The 22,776-nt window shown below is 36.2% G+C and overlaps 1 protein-coding gene across 1 annotated transcript in view; it reads right to left on the reverse strand.

The window, feature by feature from the left end:
- The window catches only part of CCDC73 (coiled-coil domain containing 73), a 60,927-nt gene extending 38,448 nt beyond the window's left edge, over positions 1 to 22,479 (reverse strand). The window contains 5 exon segments of the mRNA XM_054725641.1: positions 4,489 to 4,563; positions 6,547 to 6,582; positions 10,081 to 10,152; positions 13,964 to 14,035; positions 22,342 to 22,479. Of these exon segments, the coding sequence (XP_054581616.1) occupies positions 4,489 to 4,563; positions 6,547 to 6,582; positions 10,081 to 10,152; positions 13,964 to 14,035; positions 22,342 to 22,479 (393 nt within the window).
- Positions 22,480 to 22,776: the final 297 nt, after the last annotated feature.

The raw sequence follows: 22,776 nt of genomic DNA on the forward strand, positions 1-22,776 counted from the left end.
CCGGAATCGAACCCGGGACCCTTGAGTCCGCAGGCCGACGCTCTATCCACTGAGCCAAACCGGCCTCGGCTTACCACACATTTTAATCAACAAGGTTAGTAACATTTAAGTTTTGTTCTATAGCCATAATTAAGTTTTCCATGCTTTATTTAAAGGTTAATTATACAAAAGATAAGCCAACAGTGTTTATGTTATGGCAATCAATATAAACATTGTTTAATGCAGAACCCCATAATGGGCTAATACTACATTTCCTTCTCTACATACAGATACAACATTCTACATGAAGGATGATTTTACTAGTGTCAGGACCTAACTACCTTCTCTCTTCTTATATTCTATCATCTGCTCAAAACCATCCCAAATTTTAATATGCTTTATGCTTTAATTATACAGTAATCTATTTTCCCTGGAGTTTTTAATCACGTCCTACTTTTTGTGTTGTTGAAGCAAGATACAAGGATTTTTTACTACATCACTAACATCATCCAATCTGAGGCATGAAATCCATTCCCTTATTTTTACTGAAAACATTCTTCTTGGAACTCATTGACATTCTGTTGTACTTAATTTTTATTCACTTTGTTACATCAAAGCAACAAAGAAATCCAAAATAAAAACTGCCCAACATCTCAAATAAGGAGAATCTAAACAATGTTAAGACAACTGGATAAGAATCTAGAAAAATACAGACTTAGATTCATATCTCATACTCTGATACAAAAATAAACTTCAAATCACCAGAGATGAAATGTAAAATTTTAGTACATAGGAAGTAATAAAAGAAAACATGGGTAAATCCCTTTATGACTTTGGAATAGTAAAAGCCTTTCTAACCATTACAAACTCTAAAAGTCATTAAAAATAAATAATTAATAGCAAAAATTAAACAAAAATCAAAACACAAATGACAAACTGAATAAACTATCTGGCCCAACCCAGCATGGCTCAGTGGTTGAGTGTTAACCTATGAACCAGGAGGACATGGTTCGATTCCCGGTCAGACTCCATACCATGGGGGGGGGGGGTGCAGGAGGCAGCTGGTAAATGATTCTCTCTCATAATTGATATTTCTATTCCCCCCTCTCTCTCTCTGAAATTAAAAGAAAAAAAAAAGAAACAATTTGAAGCTCAGAACACAGACAGCAAGGTCTTATTTATGAGAAATGTAAAGAATACACACACACACACACACACACACACACACACACACACACACACACACTTTAACTGCTACCTACAACTGAAAATATAGTTCTAGAAGAGCTGTAGAGTACAATTAAGGAGCTGTAGCCCTGACGGTGTAGCTCAAAAATATTTTGAAACTCCGATACCAAAACCGACAAAGATACCACAACACAAAAAAAAAAAAAAAAAAATATGGCCAATATCCATGATGAACACACATGCAAAATTTTTCAAGAAAATTATAACAAACTGAATTCAACAGCATATTAAAAGGATAGCACACCATGACCAAGTGCAATTTATCCCTGTGCTACAAAGATAGTCCAACATAGCAAATCAATCGATGTGGTACTTATCACATTAACAGAATGACAAATAATCATGTTCATCTCAATAGATGCAGAAAAAGCCTTTGACAAAATTCATTATCTATTCATAATAAAATCTCTCAACAAAACAGTTATACAAGGAACTTAACTAAACATAAGGCCATCTATAAAAAGCCCACACTAAAAATCATAATCAATCCAGTATAAGTCAAGGGTACCCATTCCCATCACTTCTATTCAGCACAGTACTAGAAGTTCTTGGCAGAGCAATTAGGCAAAGAAAAAAAACATCCAAATCAGAAAGGGAAAAGTAATACTATCTCTATTTAAAGATAACATGTTCATATATGTAGAAAACTCTAAAGACAACAAAAAATACACTGTTAAAACTAATAAATGAATTCATTAAAACTACAGGGGACAACATACAAAAATCTGCCACATTTTTTCTATCTACAAAAAAACACACAAAATAACTGTAAAGGAAATAAAATTTTAAAAACTGAATTCACAATAGCAATAAAAAGAATAACATACTTAGGAATAAATTTAACCAATGTGGTAAAAGACTGACACTGAGTATTACGAAACACTGATAAAAAAATTTTAAGATACAGGTAAATGGAAAGACATCCTGTGTTCATGGATGCGAGAATTAATATTATTAAAAATGGCCCTGGCTGGTTGTTCAGTGGTTAGAGCATCAGCCCATGGACCAAAAGGGTCTCGGGTTTGATTCCCAGTCAAGAACACGTATACTCTGTTCTGTTTATTCCCAGGTCTGGTTGGTCGCAGGCAACCAATCAATGTGTTTCTCACGTCGATGTTTCTCTCTCTCTCTTTTCCCCCCTTCCTCCCTTCCTTCCACTCTCTCTAAAAATCAATGGAAAAAATATATCCTCTGGTGAGTATTAAAAAAATATATATTGTTAAAATGTCCCTATTATCCAAAATGATCTACAGATTCAATGTTAATCTCTACAGAAATAAAATAAAACAATCCCAAGATTCATATTGCACCACTAAACACCCTGAACAGCTAAAGCAACTTTGAGCAAGATGAATAAACCGACTTCTAAATCTATTTCAAAACTGTGGTAATCAAAACAGTATGATAATGGCATAAAAACAGACATCTTGACCAATGGAACAGAATAGAGATTCCAGAAATAAACCCATACATTTACTCCAACTGATCTTCAACAAGAGTGCCAAGATACATAATGAGGAAAGGGCAGTCTTCAATAAACAGTGTTGGATAGCTATATTCAGAAGACTGACATTGGACCAGTATCTCACACCATAACAAAATCTTACATCATTACAAAAATCAACTAAAAATGTATTAAAAGCTTAAACATAGGATCTCAAACAGTAAAACTACTAGAAGAAAAAAAAAAATGGGTAAAGAGCTTCCTGACATTAGTCTAGGCCAGTGGTTGGCAAACAGCGGCTTGCGAGCCACATGCGGCTCTTTGGCCCCTTGAGTTTTTAGCAAAGGCCAGCTTAGGAGTACCCTAATTAAGTTAATAACAATGTACCTACCTATATAGTTTAAGTTTAAAAAATTTGGCTCTCAAAAGGAATTTCAATCGTTGTACTGTTGATATTTGGCTCTGTTGACTAATGAGTTTGCCGACCACTGGTCTAGGCCAACAAAGGCAAAAACAAACAGGCAAGTGGGATTGTATAAAACTAAAAAGCTTCTGCACAGCAAAGGAAATAATCAACAGAGTGAAAATACAACATACAGAATGAAAGAAACATCTGCAAATATATCCAAAAAATGGCAGGAATTCATATACTCACTAGCAAAGCAAAACACAAAAACACAAATAATCTAATTTAAAAATGGGCTGAGGACCTGAATAGACATGTCTCAAAAGAAGACACACATCCATGGCCAACAGGTATATGCAAATGTGCTCAACATCACTCATCATCAGGGGAATGTAAATCAAACCCACAATGAGGTATCACCTCACACTTATTAGAATGGCTGTGATAAAAAAGATGAGGTTAATGAGGATATGGAGAAAATGGAACCCTTATACTACCTTAATCAGACTAAAGGAAGAAAGTTTGTCATCTGCTTAAACAAGTCCACACTATGGTGTGAATTACCTGATTAAGATAGTGACTACCAGGATCCTTCCACTGTAAAAATGTATTTTGCTCTCTGTAGTTAATGTTATCGATAGGATGATATTCTTAAATCATGTGAATATCTTCCCTCCAACAATCTTCAATTTACTTTTTAATCTAATTTTAATGTTTGTATTCCCTAACAGAATGTAAGTGCACCAGGGCAGAGATTTTGTCCTTTTTAATCACTGCTGTATCCCCAGTGCTTAGAACAGTGCTCGGCACATAGTAGACCTTCTATATATACATACATACATATATGTGTATATATGTGTGTGTGTGTGTGTGTGTGTGTGTGTATGTATGTATACATACATACATATATATATACACATATATATATATATATTTGAATCATCATTAGTTGTACACCTCTGTATTCTCTAAGACTGTGAGCAACTTAAAGGCAAATGTGATGTTTTCTTCATCTTTATATTTACAGAAAATAACCAAATTACTTAGCAAGTAATAATGACTCAATTAATGTTATTTAAAATTTTAGGAACCATGGGTGAATCTGACATAGTATACAGGCCGGACTTATTTTCCTTAGTACTTAATCTATAAAGTATTAAAAACAATATATATCTAATTATATTATTATAAAAATAATGAAAGCTATTTTAATATTTCTTTTTAAAATAAAAAAATGAAGCAAAAATCCTTCTAATTTGAAATTCAAGATTCTAAGATAAAAAGTACTAAATTATATGTTATATACTATAGGTGAATTAGCTTTGCATTGCTAGCTTACATGTTTAATGATATTTTACTGATACAATGCTAAAATGCCAAATTACTTTTTAAGCAATACTTACTACTTTACCTGTAATGATTTTAATGTTTCTTTCAATCCTTCTATTTCTTTTTCTTTTATTTCTGTAGCAAGTTGATATTTTCCCTTTAAGCAAAAAGCTATATTTCAGTATTTTCCAATGTAAATAATACTATTAATGGGGAAATATAAGAGCTCAAGAACCAAAATCTCTACTGTAAACATAATACTTCACAGGCTTTACACTTGTATCCACACCACAACTTCTAAAGACTTTAACATATGGTAAAATTATAGTAAGTTGTTGATGAGATTATAAATATCATGAAATGGAAAATCTTATAACAACAAATTTTATCAGTACAGCATTCTTGAGAACTTAGGAATACTGTATAATTAAGTATTGAATTCATATAGCTAGAATAAATAATTTCTAACTAGAGGCCTGGTGCACGAATTCGTGCATGGGTGGGGTCTCTCTGGATGGCCTGCAGGGATCAGGCTGCCTGCAGCTCCTATCTGCCGCTCCCACTCATCCCGGCCCCACTGTGCCTGCTGTAGGCTCGAGCCCAATCAGTCCCGATCAGGAGAGGCTCACATTGCTGCAGCAGTGCTTGCCAGCTAAGAGCCCTGCGTCTGGCACCCTCCCAAGGGGTGTGGCCTGCGGGATCAGGCTGAAACCGGCTCTCCGACATCCCCTAAGGAATCCCAGATTGCGAGAGGGCGCAGGCCAGGCTGAGGGACCCCACCAGTGCATGACTGGACTGGAGAGGGACCTTGGGAGGGCTCCAGGGCATGTCCAGCCCATTTCACTCAGTCCTGATCTGCCAGACCCCAGCAACAAGCTAACCTACAGGTTGGAGCATCTGCTTCTTGGTGGTCAATGCACATCATAGCAAGGGGTTGAGCAGCCAGAGCATATCATTAGCATATTACGCTTTGGTTGTTCGGTTGTTCTGTTCAGTCTATTTGCATATTACCCTTTTATTATATAGGATTAACAAGATACAGGTACATTTATCTTATAAATTTAAGGATATAGGAGAATTTTTAAAAGAAGGTCTTTAGCTAAAAATAACAAACTATAAATTATCCTACCTAATAATAGAGTAATATGCAAATTGACCGTACCTTCGCTACACCCACCAGCCACGCCCACCAGGAAACCGTCGCAGGGACGCTGAGGTGCGGCCGAGCCCAAGGCCTGAGGCTTTCCCGGCCTTGGGCACTAGCGGGGAGCCTGCACGGATCGCAGGCAACCACCGGGGGTCGGCTCCTGCGATCCTTAGCAGGGACGCTGGGTGCGGCCGAGCCCAAGGCTGGGAAAGCCTCGGGCGGAGGCTTTCCCTGCCTTGGGCACCAGCGGGGAGCCTGCACGGATCACAGGCAACCACCGGGGGTCGGCTCCTGCGATCAGTAGCAGGGAGGCTGGGGTGCAGCCAAGCCCAAGGCCGCCGCCCGGGGCCAAGCCCCAACCCTGAAAGAAGGCAGAAGGTGGTGGCCACAGCCAAGGCCTGGGCCCCCGGTGCCAGCAGAAAACTGGTGCAGGCAGCCAGGTGAATGAAAGTCTATTGCACGAATCTTCGTGCAAATGGGCTACTAGTTAATATTATAAGTGATATGTTCATTGACATACTCAAAACATGTATTAACTATTAGATAGCAAAGGAAAATGTTTCATGCCAGATGAATTTCTAGGACTGTTTTGAGTTGTGTCCTCTTTTCCAGTTGGTTGGCACCCATATGACAATCATTTTAATGTTTTTTAAAGAAGGTAATTACATTAAAAAAGCACAAAAAGTATTACACTTAATTGCAGTAGAGTGGAAAAAGCATTAATTTGGGGGCTGAAGAGATCTGGGTTCTAGTCCCAATTTTACCACTTCAAAATGGGATCTTGAACTTCAGCAAGTCTTGCTAGGTCTCAATGTTCTCAACTGCAAAATAACAGTGGTCAAGTAACACGATTCCCTTGGGTCCTTTCTGTGTCTAAGATTTTCAGCAATTAACAGTTTACATTAGTGTATTACTAATGCTCCTTTCCATTATGGAAAACAATTGATACTTAAATACATTTAACCATGCTTTAAATTATTAAAAAAGTAATACCTTTTCTTCTTCCAAGGCACACATCTTCATTTGCAACTACAAACAATTAGAAAGATTAAAATACAGGTAAGTAAACTGTTAACAGTGATTTACACAGTGAGATTATAGATATATTTTACATGATTATTGTTAGAACTTGATATAATGTGAATATGCTACTTTTACAATGAATGAGAAAATAAATAATAAAAAATATGAATGGAAGGAAAAAGCCAGTCAACAAAGGAAATGAATTAGAGACAACAATCATTCTTGAAAGTTTAGTTTTGCCCTCCAGAAGTTTTTTCTTAAATATTTCAGTAATTTGCTATCTACTCATAAATAATAACATAAAATTTTCTAAGGGCACACTGTTATGAAATAAATACCGTTTGTATTTGCATTGACAATATTTCCTAAAAATTTGAAAAATGCATGCAATAGTCTAATAAACAATGACTTTTTAAAACAGGAAAACTAAAGTAAACTTGCCAAAGAAAACTAGTTAAATATTCCAAGCACTGCAAGGATATTAGGCAAAGTTGTGTTGTAGCAATATCTTTACTGATACAACTCCTAGGGCAAAGGAAACTAAGAAGAAAATAAACAAATGGGACTATCTATCTATCTATCATCTATCTATCTATCTACCTATCTATCTATCAGAGCCTAAGTGACGGAACGACCGGTTGACCAATCGCTATGATGTGCACTGACCACCAGGGGGCAGACGCTCAACGCAGGAGCTGCCCTCTGGTGGTCAGTGCACTCCCACAGTGGGAGTGCCACTCAGCTGACCGATCCATCCCAGCGGCCCACCAGCCCAGGCAGCATCCACTCACTCCCTCAGTAGTCCTTCAGGTCCAATCTCTGGAGAACAGGCCAGACACTGACAGACAGGTACCTCCAGCATAATCTCTACAGTGCCACCGGCCTTCTGGATGTTGGCCTTAGGCACTGCAGCTGCTTTCCCTCCCGAGATGCTTTGCAAGGAAAGAAATGATATAAAAGCGGCCACCAAGTGGCTCCCAACAACCTGCGTGAACATCAGTAGGATGGATCTGGATCCTGGGCCAGCAAGGGCATTTTACCACCCGTCCGGAGGGCGAATCGCATCCTGGGCCTCCCCCTACCTCCCTCGAGACAGGTGCCAGACATAGGTCTCATGGCTGGCGAGTGCCACTGCGGGCACCGCTGCGGTGGCATCAGCCCATGGCAGGTGCAGCAGGGCCAGGATGAGCAGGAGCGGCAGTCAGGAGTGGCAGCAATGGACTGCTGGTTTCAGCCCAATCCCCACAGGCTATCCTGAGGGACCCTACCCGTGCACGAATTTGTGCACTGGGCCACTAGTATCAAAATAAAAAGCTTCTGCACAGCTAAAGAAACCACCAACAAAACAAGAAAGCCCACTGCATGGGAGAACATATTAGCCAATGTTATATCTAATAGGGGCCTAATCTCCAAAATCTATAGGGAACTCATACATCTTAACAAAAGGAAGATAAACAATCCAATCAAAAAATGGTCAAAGGACTTAAATAGACACTTTTCTAAAGTGGACATACAGAAGGCCAAGAGACATATGAAAACATGCTCAAAGTCACTAATCATCCAAGAGATGCAAATCAAAACAACAATGAGATACCATCTCACACCTGTCAGAATGGCTATCATCAACAAATCAACCAATGACAAGTGCTGGCGAGGATGTGGAGAAAAAGGAACCCTTGTGCACTGCTGGTGGGAATACAGACTGGTGCAGCCACTGTGGAAAACAGTATGAGGTTTCCTCAAAAAATTAAAAATGGAATTCCAATTTGACCCAGTAATCCCACTTCTAGGAATATATCTCAAGAAATCAGAAACACCAATCAGAAAGGACACATGCACTCCCTATGTTCATAGCAGCACAATTTACAATAGCTAAGATTTGGAAACAGCCTAAGTGCCCATCAGCAGATGAGTGGACTAAAAAACAGTGGTACATCTACACAATGGAATACTATGCTGCTGTAAAAAAGAACTCACCATTTGCAACAGCATTGATGGACTTGGAGAGCATTATGCTAAGTGAAATAAGTCAGTTAGAGAAAAATAAATATCACATGATCTCACTCATTTGTGGAATATAATGAACAACATAAACTGATAAACAAAAACAGAGACAAAGAAGCATGGAACAGACTGTCAAACTTCAGAGGGAAGGAAGGGGAGGGTGTGTGTGGGAGTGGGTAAGAGATCAACCAAAGGACTTGTATGCATGCATATAAGCATAACCAATGGACACAAAGAGTAGGGAAGTGAGAGAATGTGCTGGGGCAGGGGTGGGGGTGGCCGGAGAGAGGTCAATGGGGGAAAAAGAAGACATATGTAATACTATATGTAATACTTTAAACAGTAAAGAATTAAAAAAAAGAAATGAAATTTTTCTTTGGAATTTCTCCATCTAATTTTCTATATGCCTCATTACATTCTAGAATCCTTAAAAATAAATAAATAAATAAATAAAACAAAATAAAAAGAATCCCAGGGCACTCTCTCCTCTATTCTTAAGATATCTGGATATCCTTATCTAGCTCAAAGTCCCTTGTGATATCAGAGATAAAGACTTGCTCTCCTAAAGAAGACTGCTATACATTTGGCTTCTGCTTCCTTACCCTTCAATTAAAACTCCCATAACTTTGATGAGGACAATCTCAGACTAAAAGAAAGTTTATCATTTGCTTAAATAAATCTATGCTAAAGTATAAATTACCAATGACTTTAACCCACTAGTGATTTACAGTGTGTACGTTTATTTCTTTTTATACATTTGTTTTTCTAAACACACATACACACCTATATGGAGATGAAGACAAAAAAGGGAGGGGGGAATGAATTTTTTAAAAAGTCATGTTGGAAAGGCTATAAGAAAAAACACTTCCAGAGGATATTTTTCAGGAATATATTTATTACACTTACATTTTCTAACTAGGGACTGAAAAGAGAAATTTGAGCTTGTAAAGAAGAGCTATAGAATTCAAAATAACAAAGGAGTTGTTATTCAGTTCTTTAAAAATCTTTTCTTCTATTTTTCTACTAGCTTACTTAGTTGCTGATGGTTAATATTTATGAAGGCTTCAGTGCATGATAATCACAACCCCTCATCTTTTACATCTCCCTACTTGCATCTCTGCTTTTCATCAGTGATACAATTCTAGCTAGGGTAAAGAAGTAATGTTGAAAGGGTTAATATACTAGGATACTCTAATTAAACAGAGGAAGGGAAGAAGGGAGAGAAAAAGAACACCCACATCATTAATCTAATTTATTTAGAACAGATGAAAACACATCTACAAGAAAATTGTTTTCCCAATTTCTTCCCATAACTAACTCATTCTACTACATTATACTCTTTATTATCAGTTATGATTCAAAATAACCTTATTCATTTCCTGCTTCCAATAATATGTTTTTGTGTTTGTCTTCAGTGTGTATGGAGAACAGCTTACAATATTCATAAAGGGGAGATGTTATATTTAATACTATAGTGTTTGTTTATCCTTTTGAAATTACCTGCTTTTTAAAAACTGCCATTGCTTCTTTGTGTTGCTTTGTTAATGTTTCCTTTTGATTCTGAAGAGTTTCCTGTTTTAAACAATGATAAAAAGACATAAATTCTAGCAACTCTTTCAGTTTAAATTTTAATTAGTTACACTATGTAAATAAAAGTTAAATATATTTGTTGCACATATAATTTCATGCTCCTGAAATGCAATTTTATGATTTTTTAATTATCATGGAATCATCACACAATTATTTTGCTTCCAGTTGCTTCTTTATGATAAAATACATTGCTTTATTAAAATTTAAACTCTAAACATAGCTTGCTGCAAAGCTTTCTTCAAGAAAATATCTTCCATCAAAAGTTATTAACATTCCTTGTACACAAACAGACCGTAGTCTTAGAGTTTCCAAATAAACCAATTTTATGATCTAGGCACAAATGTTCATATAGCAACATATGATTCTTTAAATGCTTTGAAATACTACTAAATTTTTACAAAACCAAAACTATCACAGGGCATTTAAATTTTTTTTTATTTTATTTTTCAGTTACAGTTTACATTCAATATTATTTTGTGTTACTTTCAGCTGCATAGGGTTAGACAATCATATATTTTACGAAGTGTTCCCCCTGCTATTTCAAGTACCCATCTGGCACTGTACATAGTTATTACAATATTACTGACAATATTCCCTATGCTGTACTTTACATCCCTGTGACTATTTTGTAACTACCATTTTGTATTTTTTAATCCTTTCGCCTTTTTCCCCCAGCTCCCCAACTCCCTGCCCCTCTGGCTACCATTAGTCTGTTCTCTGTATCTATGAGTCTGTTTCAATTTTGTTTGTTTGTTTGTTTATTCTGCTCTTTAGATTCCACTAAGTGAAATCATACTGTATTTTCCTTTCTCTGATTGGCTTATTTCACTTAGCATTAATACTCTCTAGATCAGGCATCCTCAAACTGCGGCCCGCGGGCCACATGCGGGTGTTTTTGAGGTTTTGTTTTTTTACTTCAAAATAAGATATGTGTAGTGTGCGTAGGAATTTGTTCATAGTTTTTTTTTAAACTATAGTCTGGCCCTCCAACAGTCTGAGGGACAGTGAACTGGCCCCCTGTTTAAAAAGTTTGAGGACCCCTGCTCTAGATCCATCCATGCTGTCACAAATGTTAAGATTTCATTCTTTTTTATGGCTGAATAATATTCCATGGTATATATGTACCACCACTTTTTTATCCACTCATCTATTGATGGGCACTTGGGCTGCTTCCACAGTCTGGCAATTGTAAATAATCCTATATAATAAAAGGCTAACATGCAAATCGACCGAACTGTGGAACGACTGGTCACTATGATACGCACTGACCACCAGGGGGCAGACTCTCAATGTAGAAGCTGCCCCCTTGTGGTCAGTGCACTCCCACAGGGGGAGCACCAGTCAGCCAGAAGCCAGGCGCACAGCTGGTGAGCACAGTTGGCGAGCACAGCAGTGGTGGCGGGAGCCTCTCCTGCCTCTGAGGCAGCGCTAAGGATGTCCCACTGCGGCTTGGGGAGTGGGCCTACGCCGGCAGTTTAACATCATCCCCCGAGGGCTCCTGGACTGCGAGAGGGCACAGGCCAGGCTGAGGGACTCCCACACCGGGCCTCTAGTGCTGCAATGAACATAAGGGTGCACGTACTCTTTCAACTTAAAGTTTTTGGTTTCTTTGGACACATACTCAGAAGTGAAATCACTGGATCATAAGGCAATTCCACTTTTAATGTTTTGAGGATCCTCCATACTGCTTACCACAGTGGCTGCACCAACCTGCATTCCCAACAAAAGTGTATGATGGTTCCCTTTTCTTCACATCCTCACCAACACTTGTTTGTTGATTTACTGAGGATAGCCATTCTGACAGGTGTGAGGTGATACCTCATTGTGGTTTTAGTTTGCATTTCTCTGATGATTAGTAACACTGAGCATCTTTTCATACGTATCTTGGCCAACTGTTTGCCCACTTTGGAGAAGTGTCCGTTTGGGTCCTTTACCCATTTTTTAAATGGATTGTTTATTTTTATGGTGTCAAGTTGTATAAGTTCTTTGTATATTTTGGATATTAACCCCTCATCTACTGTACTATGGCAAATATCTTCTCCCATTCACTAGGTTGTCTTTTCATTGTTGATGGTTTCCTATGCTGTGCAAAAACTTTTAGTCTGATGCAGTCCCATTTGTTTATTTTTTCTTTTATTTCCCTTACCCAAGGAGATATAGCAGAAAAAATATTGCTAAGAGAAATGTCAGAGATTTTACTCTACCACAGGGCATTTTTGAAAAAAATACACATATATGATTCCATTTCTTTTTTCCCCTCCCCTGCCCACCCTTTTTGGTAGAAGTTCTATGTTCTGTCCTTCAGATTCAAGATAACTTTATATTTTTTCTTCTATTTTTATCAAATAATCCTCATAATTTAAAACTATTAGGCCTAAATGTAGCAGCCACTTTCAAATATTTCTGTTATTTGACTCCATGTCTCTTAATATATGTTGATTAAACAATGTAAAAATTTATGTATTGATCTGCTATTATGATAGTTTAGTTTTCTTGTACAGTCATTAACCTATATTTCCTCCCTCTATTCTTCCAACAGTTATATAAAAATTGTGGCTAAGTTAATAGTATTTTTACTACTCTGACTATGTAATTTTTATTCAATGCAGAGTCATCCTACCTAATAAAAGGGTAATTTGCAAATAACCATCACTCTGCTACGCCCATGATTGGGCCGGCGGGAGGCTGGGGGGCGGGACTTGGGGTGGCCTATCCAGCCATTCAGAGGTGCGGGGGGCAGGACTCGTGAGTCCCCCACCCCCCCCCCCCGCCTCTCAACGGCCGGATCGACCGCTGCTGAGGGGGGACCAATGGGGCCAAGGGGGGACCTATGGGGCCGGCGGGAGGTGTGGCGGGAGCGGCGGCAGCGCCTGGTCCCACCCCTTAGCGTTCGTGGGTCGGAGCAGCAGCGGCGCCTGGGTCCCTCCTATCACTGAGGGACCTGGGTGGTGGCGGCGCCCCAATTGCGGATGGCGGTGGCGTGGGGCCCGGCAGCTCCCTCCCCACACTGCCGCCGCTACCACTGGGGTCCAACCCCCCACCCTGAAAGAAGGCGGAAGGAAAACTGGTGCCAGTAGCCAGGTGAAGGAAGGTCTATTGCACGATTCTTCGTGCAAAGGGCCTCTAGTATAAGTGTATCACAATTACATTTCTATTCTCAGACAACTTTTATTTCTCCAGAAGTTAGCAATTGCTTTAAAATATTTTAATTCTCATAGCTAATTTTTAATAATTATCTTTTGTCACGTGAATTCTGATTCTAGTTTCTAGTATGTTACCTCCTGTTCCTATTTCAATATTGCCAAATAGTGAGAAGGGTTATCATAATTAATCTTTCAACATTTAGTGGTTAAAATTACCTTGGTGGAAAGGCATAGAAGCATTATTAAAATGCTTTTAATATAGATAAGTCTAGAGAGAAAAAATCTAATATTCTTTTAAAAAATTTGGTTATAGTATGTAACAACAACCTAGGAACACATGTACAATTCTGAGGTTTCACTTCTTAAAAAATATTTTGACTCCTCTAAAACATACAATATATTTCTCAGATGTGAAATAGTTCACAGTTTTCAGCATTATACTCAGTATTATTCTTAGTTATTTTCTTATCAGAAAGCCTGAATAAAAATTATTCTCAATTTTCTGGAAGCCCAAATGTTAACAGTTTTAGTGGGAACTTTAATACTCTGAATTTGTTTAGAAATTTTAAAAATTGACTTTGCAATTAAAGATTAGAATACATTTAAAAACAATTGCTAAGAATGCTAATCTGAGAAAAAAATATACTCACATTTTGCCATTTAAGTTCTTGGGTCTCCACAATAATTTTACCAATCTGCTCTTCATATTGAATTTCTGCTTCCTACATCAAAAAAAAGAAGAAAGATGCTAGGAAAATTAGGACCTTAAATCTTCCAGTTTTAGCTCTTACCACAAGAAAAAAGCTGGACAAATTGCAAATTTGCTTACCTGAGACATAAACTACTGAGTACTGATAAGAAACCTCAGCTAAAAGAACTTAATAAACTGCTAAAGACAGAATGTGGGCTAGTGTAAGATTGTGAGTCCCCTGAGGGGCTCCAAAGGAAGTTTATACCTTCTACCAGGCTTGTTTGTTTTTTTTTTTGTTTTTTTGTTTTTTTAGGAAACCCACTGTATTTACAGGGAAGGATGGGGAAAATCCTGAGACAGCTTTCTCTGGTGGTACTGGCTTGGGAGAAGAAGAGCAATTATAAATCACCTTCTCTATTTCCCCTCCAGACCAAAAACCTTAATCTGTTGGAGAAAGAACAAAAACAAAACAAAACAAAACAAAACAAAACCCACAAAACAACAACAGCACTACAGCTAAGGACACTAGTGGAACTGACCCAGGGGAAGGGCACTAACAGCCACAACTGAAAACTCTACCTTCCTTATCTCCCCTAAGGAACAAAAGTCTAATCTACAGAGGGAAGGGCAATAAAAACTGCAGCATGAGAGCACCTGCAGAAACCCACTGCAGGTAGGAGCAGAAGGCTAGGAAAATAAAACAACTCTAGGAGGAGCAGGAATACATGCTAAGTTCAGCATTAAATATGAGGGAGGGATCAAAACTCTTGTGAAGACGCCACCGTGACAATCAGCCTTAATAACATCAGAGAATGCCCTGTTCTCCCTCCCTCTATAACCACCCCACTAACAAGAAGAGGAGCTGCAAAGACAGACTCTCTCTCTGGGAAGCAGCACAAAGGAAAGGCCCAAAAAGTCAACGGAAAAGGCCCAAAGCCAGACAGGAAGCAGTTATGTAGAAAACACCTCTGATTCTGTTTAAAATAATGTAATACTCCAGAATTAGTCCACACCATAACACAAGGTATCACTAGAGAAATCTAAAGCTTCTGTTGAAAACTTCAACAGGCAGACTTGAAAACTGCCTGGTTGAGTATTGAAGGTGTGCCACACACACATGCAGAGAGCCCTTCTGCAAAGACTGGGAGTTGTGTGCTTTTTCCCTTTGGCCCAATGTATTTAAGGAAATCTCTGTCAAACAAAGCTGATAATTAAGTTAAAAAAGCACAATGATGACTTAAATAGCTATATATTACAAAAACTGCAGGCTTTACAAAAAAATTATTTCAGAAACGTCAAAAACAAAAAATGACAAGCAGCAATCTTGGTGAGGGAGAGAAAAATGATTTCTAAGGTTGCCACATTTCAAAAGGGTCATGTCTAGTTTTAAACAAAATATTACAAGGCATGGGAAGAAAAAAACAACAGGAAAGTGTGATCCATAACAGGAAAGAAATGAATAGGAACTGTCCTTGAGCAATTACAGATGATGAACTTACTAGACAAAGACTTTAAATGAACAATTTTAACTATGCTCAGAGAGCTAAAAGAAACCATATACAAAAATACTGCAGCCATTAAAAAATTCATAAGGAATGCTAGGAACAAGGTCATGCTCTTAAATATGACAAGTTACAGAAATATACCAATTCTTCAAAAACCATAAAACTACCAAACCTCAACCTAGGTGAAATAGACGATCTAAATAGCTCTACAACCATTAAGTTAATAGCTCCTAAAAAAAACAAGTTTCCAGGCCAGATGGTTTCACTGAAGAACTCTACCAAACATTTCAAGATAAATTAACACTATGTTCACACAGACTCTTCCAGAAAAATACAACAGGAACACACTGCAACTCATTTTTTGAGACCTGTTTAACTGTGACACCAAAATCAAACAAAGATAATACAAAAAAATTAAACTAAGACCAATATCTGTGAGAAGTTTTGACAAAAAGAAATCCTCAATACCATATTAGCAAGTGAAATCCAACAATGTATAAAAAATTATACACCATGATCAAGTAGAATGTTTTTAAAATGATTTTTATTAATTTCAGAGAGATGAAGGGAGAGGGAGAGAGGAATAGAGACATCAATGATAAGAATCACTGGTCAGCACTTTTTGATTATATTAATCCTAGGTTTAATTTTATGAGGTGAGTATTCTTCTCATTGCCATTTTATAGATGAAGAAACTGGGTTAGCAAGAGGATAAGTAACTTGCCTCAAGTCATATACTAGGTAAACCAAGATGATCTGTCTCCAGAGTCTCCTTAACACGTATTATATTACCTTTAAAAGACCGTGGGTTCTGTAGAACAATATGGATTATGATCTATGTATCATATATGTTCTTTTCCTTCAAACACTTCAGAATTTAATCTTCATATTCCACAAAAGTTAGAAAACCACCCTACATCATAGTAACTATTTTAAACATGTAAGTATATTCTGATTGTTTGGTAGAACATGTCAAAAAAACTAGAAATATTTGTTGAATGGAAAAATAGAATTTTAAGAATTACTGTAAATGTTCTAATATTAATATTTTTCTATTTTAGAAATCAATGTAATAGATTAAGTTGACTAATATGAAAACAGCAGTTTAAATACTACTTAGGAAAGAGGTTTTTAAAAATATGAACTTTTAGGCTCTCCCCTATATATCAGATTTTTTCATCTAGAATACTTTGTAGGTAATCAAACCAAGAAACTATCTGAAAGAGTGATTAGTATTTTATTAGACAACATAAGAAACTGAATTGGGCAATTTTGTAGGAGGTGGATTATGAGTTTGAAAAAGAGAATAAAAGTACCCAGATACAGTTTTGGCTGCTTGGACATGTGCCTGCTATACATACTATGTCCCTAAATCTGTTCAGGGTCAAGAATTAAAGAGGTCTGACCAATACACAGCCCATCTTGTAAAACTACAGCCTGAAGCAAGCACTTTTTAAAAAGCATGACACTTTCTAAAGGTTATAAAGAGTAAATAAACCATCAAATTACTCCTCTTTTATTGTTTTTATAAAACACTTAAATCCTTGTAGTCCTAAGGCAGCTAATAAAAAATAAACACTTTTAAGGTTCGATATTCTTGGATACTTTATTGAAGTTACAGATGGGATTTTCTCACCAAATTTAGTATTTTTTTATTCATTCACAATTTAATAAGAATTTTTATTAATAACTTTTGAAAGCTGCTTGAAGAATGCATGGAAAATAAAAAGTTCAAAAAAAGTAAATAATTTTTAATAGAAAGCATGAAGTAAATTTTAAATCCTAATATAGTAGAAGCATATTATAATGTGACTTTCAGCAATGTGAATAACACCCATTGTATCACCTTTCCATGTAATATAAACACATACATTCTACAAATCATTATAATCACAGAGATGTATGATTCCACTGATAGCATAACTAATTTTATGGGACACTGAAGTGCTGCTTTACCACATATTATACCATTAATTGCTCAGTTTTCTTTCACAATTTCCTTAGCAAATCATTGCTATTCTAGAATACCCAAATTTTCATTGGCTTTTATTTATTGCTAATATAAAATTCCAAGATTTACTTCTGTTTAGATATTTAATAAATTTAAAGTATCCTTTCTCTGAACTCCCATAATGGTTTTGTCATAATCCGTAATACACACTATATGAGAGTATAGTGATTGATTTGTATGGTATGTTTTGACTATTAAAATTTAAATTCTCTTAGAGCAAGACTGAGTAGTTTATCAAAGGTTATAAAAAAATGCATATTTTAAAGTTTGAAAGTTCTGTGATAGAAGTCTTTCATTCCCATTGTATAGATAATCTAGCTTAAAAATACTTAAAAATCTGGTTTATAAACTTTCAATCCACTACCAATATTTAGGATCTAATAGATTTTACTTTAAAGTATTTTTTAAAAATATATTTTTATTTATTTCAGAGAGGAAGGGAGAAGGAGAGAGAGAGAGATAGAAACATCAATGATGAGAATCATTGGTTGGTTGCCTCTTGCACGCTCCACACTGGGGATTGAACCCACAACCTTGGCATGTGCCCTGACGGGGAATCAAACAGTGACCTCCTGGTTCATAGGTCGACAATCAACCAACTGAGCCAACACCAGTGGAGCTACATTAAAGTCTTCAATAATTGGAAAAGCTAACAGTACAGGGCCCTTTTTTTTTTTTCTATATGGCAACAATTTTCTGAAGCTGAATCAGAGATAGGTTGAACTGAAGACATAGTTTCTCTAGTTCAAATACAATTCCTACCCTATTCCCATCATATGCCACTACCTGAATCCAAAGGAAGTTGAATTTGTGACCCTTCTGCTATTGTTCATCCCTACTCATCAGTTATTCTGTCTACCTATCAGACAAGGGAATTTACCAGAAATGGTGTCTAACTTCTAAAAAGCAAACATAAATTCAATATAAACTTTTTTGTTGATTCAGATTGTTTATTTGTAGGTAATTATAATTTAAAGTTCTTTTTCCCCAATAAAATATTATAATTATCAAATTAGATCCATAATGGAAAAAAAGGGTCAAGTCCCCTCTCTCTTTTGCTAATTCCAGCATAGGTAAGTAGTAAAATGTAGTTCAATTGAGTAATAAATCTCTTTCTTTGACTTTATTACCTATTGTGCTTACTTCTTTGAAGAAACTTGACTATCTAACCCTCTACAATATTGACCAATTTTATGTTGACTGCATTATTCATTCTAGTTAACTTATTAAATATATATTAATGGAAGAACATAAGACAAGGAGCAGAGAGATCAGAGTATCAGTCTCTTAAAATTCTCTGGATTTTAGGTTGGACTAGAAGCTCTCTCAGGGCACTTCCACCTCTAAAATCCTACAATTTCATGAACCTGCAAAAAGACTGATTATTTAGAATACGTCTCTAAGATCATACAGAAAATGAAAGCAAAAAGAGATGATTCTGACAATTGCCATTCCCCCATTTATTAGGGGGCTAAGAAAGTGAGGCAGTTCTACCAGCAGTCTTCTGAGGATTGACTTAGTGTTCAGGACCCACCAAAGCGGAGGGATTTTGGAAAATATCCCAGGATTTTAGTTGGAAGTCCAAACAGCTACACTCTTAGAGGGTGGAAATAAACTAGCCCTTACAAAAATGGAAACTGAGCCTCCAGTGACCTCAATCTCTGATAGGTAAGATGATCTGTCCATCCTTAGAGAAGCAAAGTAAACCTCTCTAGAGGAAGATAGCATGCAAAGCCTCAAATTTTCTTTGCAATTTTTCATGCACAAAGTCATTTAATCAAAATTCACCCTACATCTCAGAAAGTAAGGTCAAATAACAAAAAATCATGAGAGAAAAAACAGATAATAGAAATGGATCTACAAGTCCAGATATCAGAGTTTATAGCCATAGACATTAAGATATATGAAATAATATGTTAAAAATATATAATAAAATGAATTTCAGCAGAGAATTGAAAATTACAAAAGAACCAAAAAGAAAATTTAGAAATACAAGAAATAAAATTAAGAATTCAATAGCTTGACTTTATCAGCCGATTAAATAAATGGAAGAGAATATTAGTGAACTAAAAGGACAGAAGAAAATAACCACACTAAAACATGAACAGAAAAAGGAAAATATGGACAAAAAATCAGTAATGATATAGGAGATGTGAACAAGATTAACAAAGTTGGCCAAATTCATATTCCTAGAACACTACACCGAAGAAATAGAAAACACACATTATTTTCAAGTTCATCTATGTTGGAATATTTACCAAAATTGATTATATCCTTGACTAGAAAGCAAAACTCCACAAATACTAAGTGACTGAAATTATAGAGTATATTATCTGATACAGAATTATGCTAGAAATCGTTTTTTCAAAGTTAACAAAAATAAAATTCTCAAATATTTGTAAAAGCAGTAATACACTTCTAAATAACTCATGGGTTCAAAAAGAAATTTCAATGAAAATTGGAAAATAATTTGAACTGAATGATAATGAAGATAAAATATGTAAAAGTTGTGTGACACAGCTAAAACCATGCTGAGAGAGGTTTACAGCTTTAAATACTTTGTTAGAAAAACAAAGTTAAAATTAATTAACTAAATACCCATCTCCAAAACTTCAAAACAAAAAGAACAGAAAATTAAAATAAAGAATAAAGCTAAAAGAGATCAATAAAATAAATACACAATAGAATCAGAAAAACCAAATTTAATTTCTTGACAATACTAGCATAATTGATAAACCCTTGTAGAGAATGATCCAAAATTCCTACTCATTCATAACATCTTGTATATCATCGTATCTGGCCACCATCCTTTCATTAAGGAAGGATAATCTCTATTCCAAAGACTATAAAATTATTTCTTATATTTTCTAGTATTTGTATATTTTTTCTTTACACTTTATATTTGTATGTGAATTATGTATGAATTGTTCAAGTGCCCTGTATTGACTTCCTTCTTTTCCCCCATTGGATTTATTCTTTTACTGATCTATTTGTTCCTGCAACAATATCACATTTTTAATTATTATAGTACTAGAGGCCCAGTGCATGAAATTTGTGCACTCGGGAGTGAGGGTGGGGAGGGGTGTCCCTCAGCCTGGCCTGCTCCCCTCTTGAAGTCCGGGAACCCTGCAATCGATCACCCCGCCCACCCACTACAGCGCTGCCGCTGGGTAGCCTGGGCCTTCCTCTTTGGGGTGATCTTGGAGCCCCCTGATTGAATACCCCGCCAGTCAGCAGCCTGGGCCTCCCTCTGTGGAATGATCATGGGGCGATGGTGGGGCCATTGACCAATCGCATCATACCCGCTTTGTCAGGCCTGGTGCCAGTGCATGTCATAGTGTGGTCATCTGGAAGGTCATTCCGCTGTTTGGCCATTCGGTCGATTTGCATATTATGCTTTTATTATTACAGATTGGAGAAGCCTTTAATATCTGATAGACCAAGTAGCAATTCTTTTTTTATTTTCTATCTATACTCATATATTTTTTTTCTAGCTAATGACATATGACATATAACATTGTGTTAGTTAAGGTGTATAACATAATTTTATATATATTAATACATTTTCTTACAGATATAACTTTAGAATCATTCTGCCAAATTCTAAAAAACATCTCACTGGTTTTTTATTGGCATAACACTAAATTGTTGAGTCCTATCTTGGTCTGTCCAGGCTGCTACAATAAAATGCCATAGACTAGGTGACTTATAAACAACAGAAACTTGTTTCTCATGGTTCTGGAGACTGGAAGTATGAAATCAGGGTGCCTACATGGTCAGGTTCTGTGCCTGGTGAGAGCAGCTTCCCAGTTCATAACTTCACGTAGCAAAAAGGGCTAGAGCTCTGTTGGGCCTCATGACCTAATTACCTCCCAAAGCCCCACCTTCTAATTCCATCATACTGGAAATTAGGTTTCAACATATGTACATGGGGGGACACAAACATTCAGACCATAGCAGATCCTTTGAAGAAACCTCTAGAAATGAAAATGTAATCCTTGAAATTAAAAACTCTCATCAAGGTTAGATAGCAGAAAAAAAACACATTTGAAAAGACAGCTAGGAAACAACAAAATGAATTACACATGCAATAAATGAAAAAATACAAAAACTATAAAACAGTTAAGAGTCATAACAGATAGAATGAAATGATCCAATATACTACCTAAGGGGAGTTCCAGAACAAGGTAATAGAAGAAAAGAAATAAGGGAAGGCAACACTCGAAAAGATCACAGCTAAAAATTTTCCTACAAAAGGAGTCCCAAGAAACATTGAACAGCTTTGAACAATATTGATCTCCTGCTAAAATTTTTATACTAGATGTCTCTTTCCTAAAAATTTCAGAGTTATCACTTTAAAACTAAGAATATTTTATTTTTTGAACTCAGAATACTTACTATATACATTTATTTTGTCAATTATGTGTTATCTTGTTTCATCATTTAATCATTTCATAGGTACTTAACTCATAACTTTAACAAAAAATGTAATCTTCTAATGAAGAGTTTTTTTAATCATCCACAATGTCTAACTATGGTGCTATCTATGCATTCCAAGGTATTTCAACAAATATTAGCTGATTTATCAAGTATTTAACAATCTGAAAATCTACTATATTTTTTGGTTTCTAAATTTTTATTTCCCATTCCCTGAGGTCAACTAAATTTATCCTTTTCTCTTTTACTTCATTATTTGGACTGTATTTCTTCTTTCTAAATAAGAGCTTATTTTGTTAGGTCTTTTTTTTTTTTTCTTAAACCAAAAATTAAACGGGACAAATCCAGTTATCTATTAAAATAGCACTTTAAAAAGGTACTTACCCTTCGCATACGTAATTCTTCTAATGCTTCCAATAAACTAGTTCTGAAATCTAATAGCTGAATAGAAAACAATGTCTCTGAAGAACTTTGAAGAGCAAAGGTAGATGATGATGAGTCAATCTTAAAATCATTCTCCATGTTGACATTTATTTTCTGTAATGTAAAAAAAAAGCATTTTTCTAGGTTTTCAAGTAAAAGCACAGTTACCATAAAAATGTAACAACCGGTATCCCATAATCCTCCAGGGTTAATAGTGAATAAGTTTTGTCATTACTTCTATTCTGATCTTCACATACACAAAGCACTTAGCAAAACAATGATTGAATTTCATTTCTCTGTGGCTGATCTTTTCTGTTACTCTAGTACCCTCGAGGACTAAATCTCCTGCCCCTCCCATCCTTCTCCTAAAGGCTGGGTTCCTAATGTAGCAGGCAA

Source organism: Eptesicus fuscus, chromosome 13 (genome assembly GCF_027574615.1).
Source record: "Eptesicus fuscus isolate TK198812 chromosome 13, DD_ASM_mEF_20220401, whole genome shotgun sequence".
NCBI classification, from domain to species: Eukaryota; Metazoa; Chordata; class Mammalia; order Chiroptera; family Vespertilionidae; genus Eptesicus; species Eptesicus fuscus.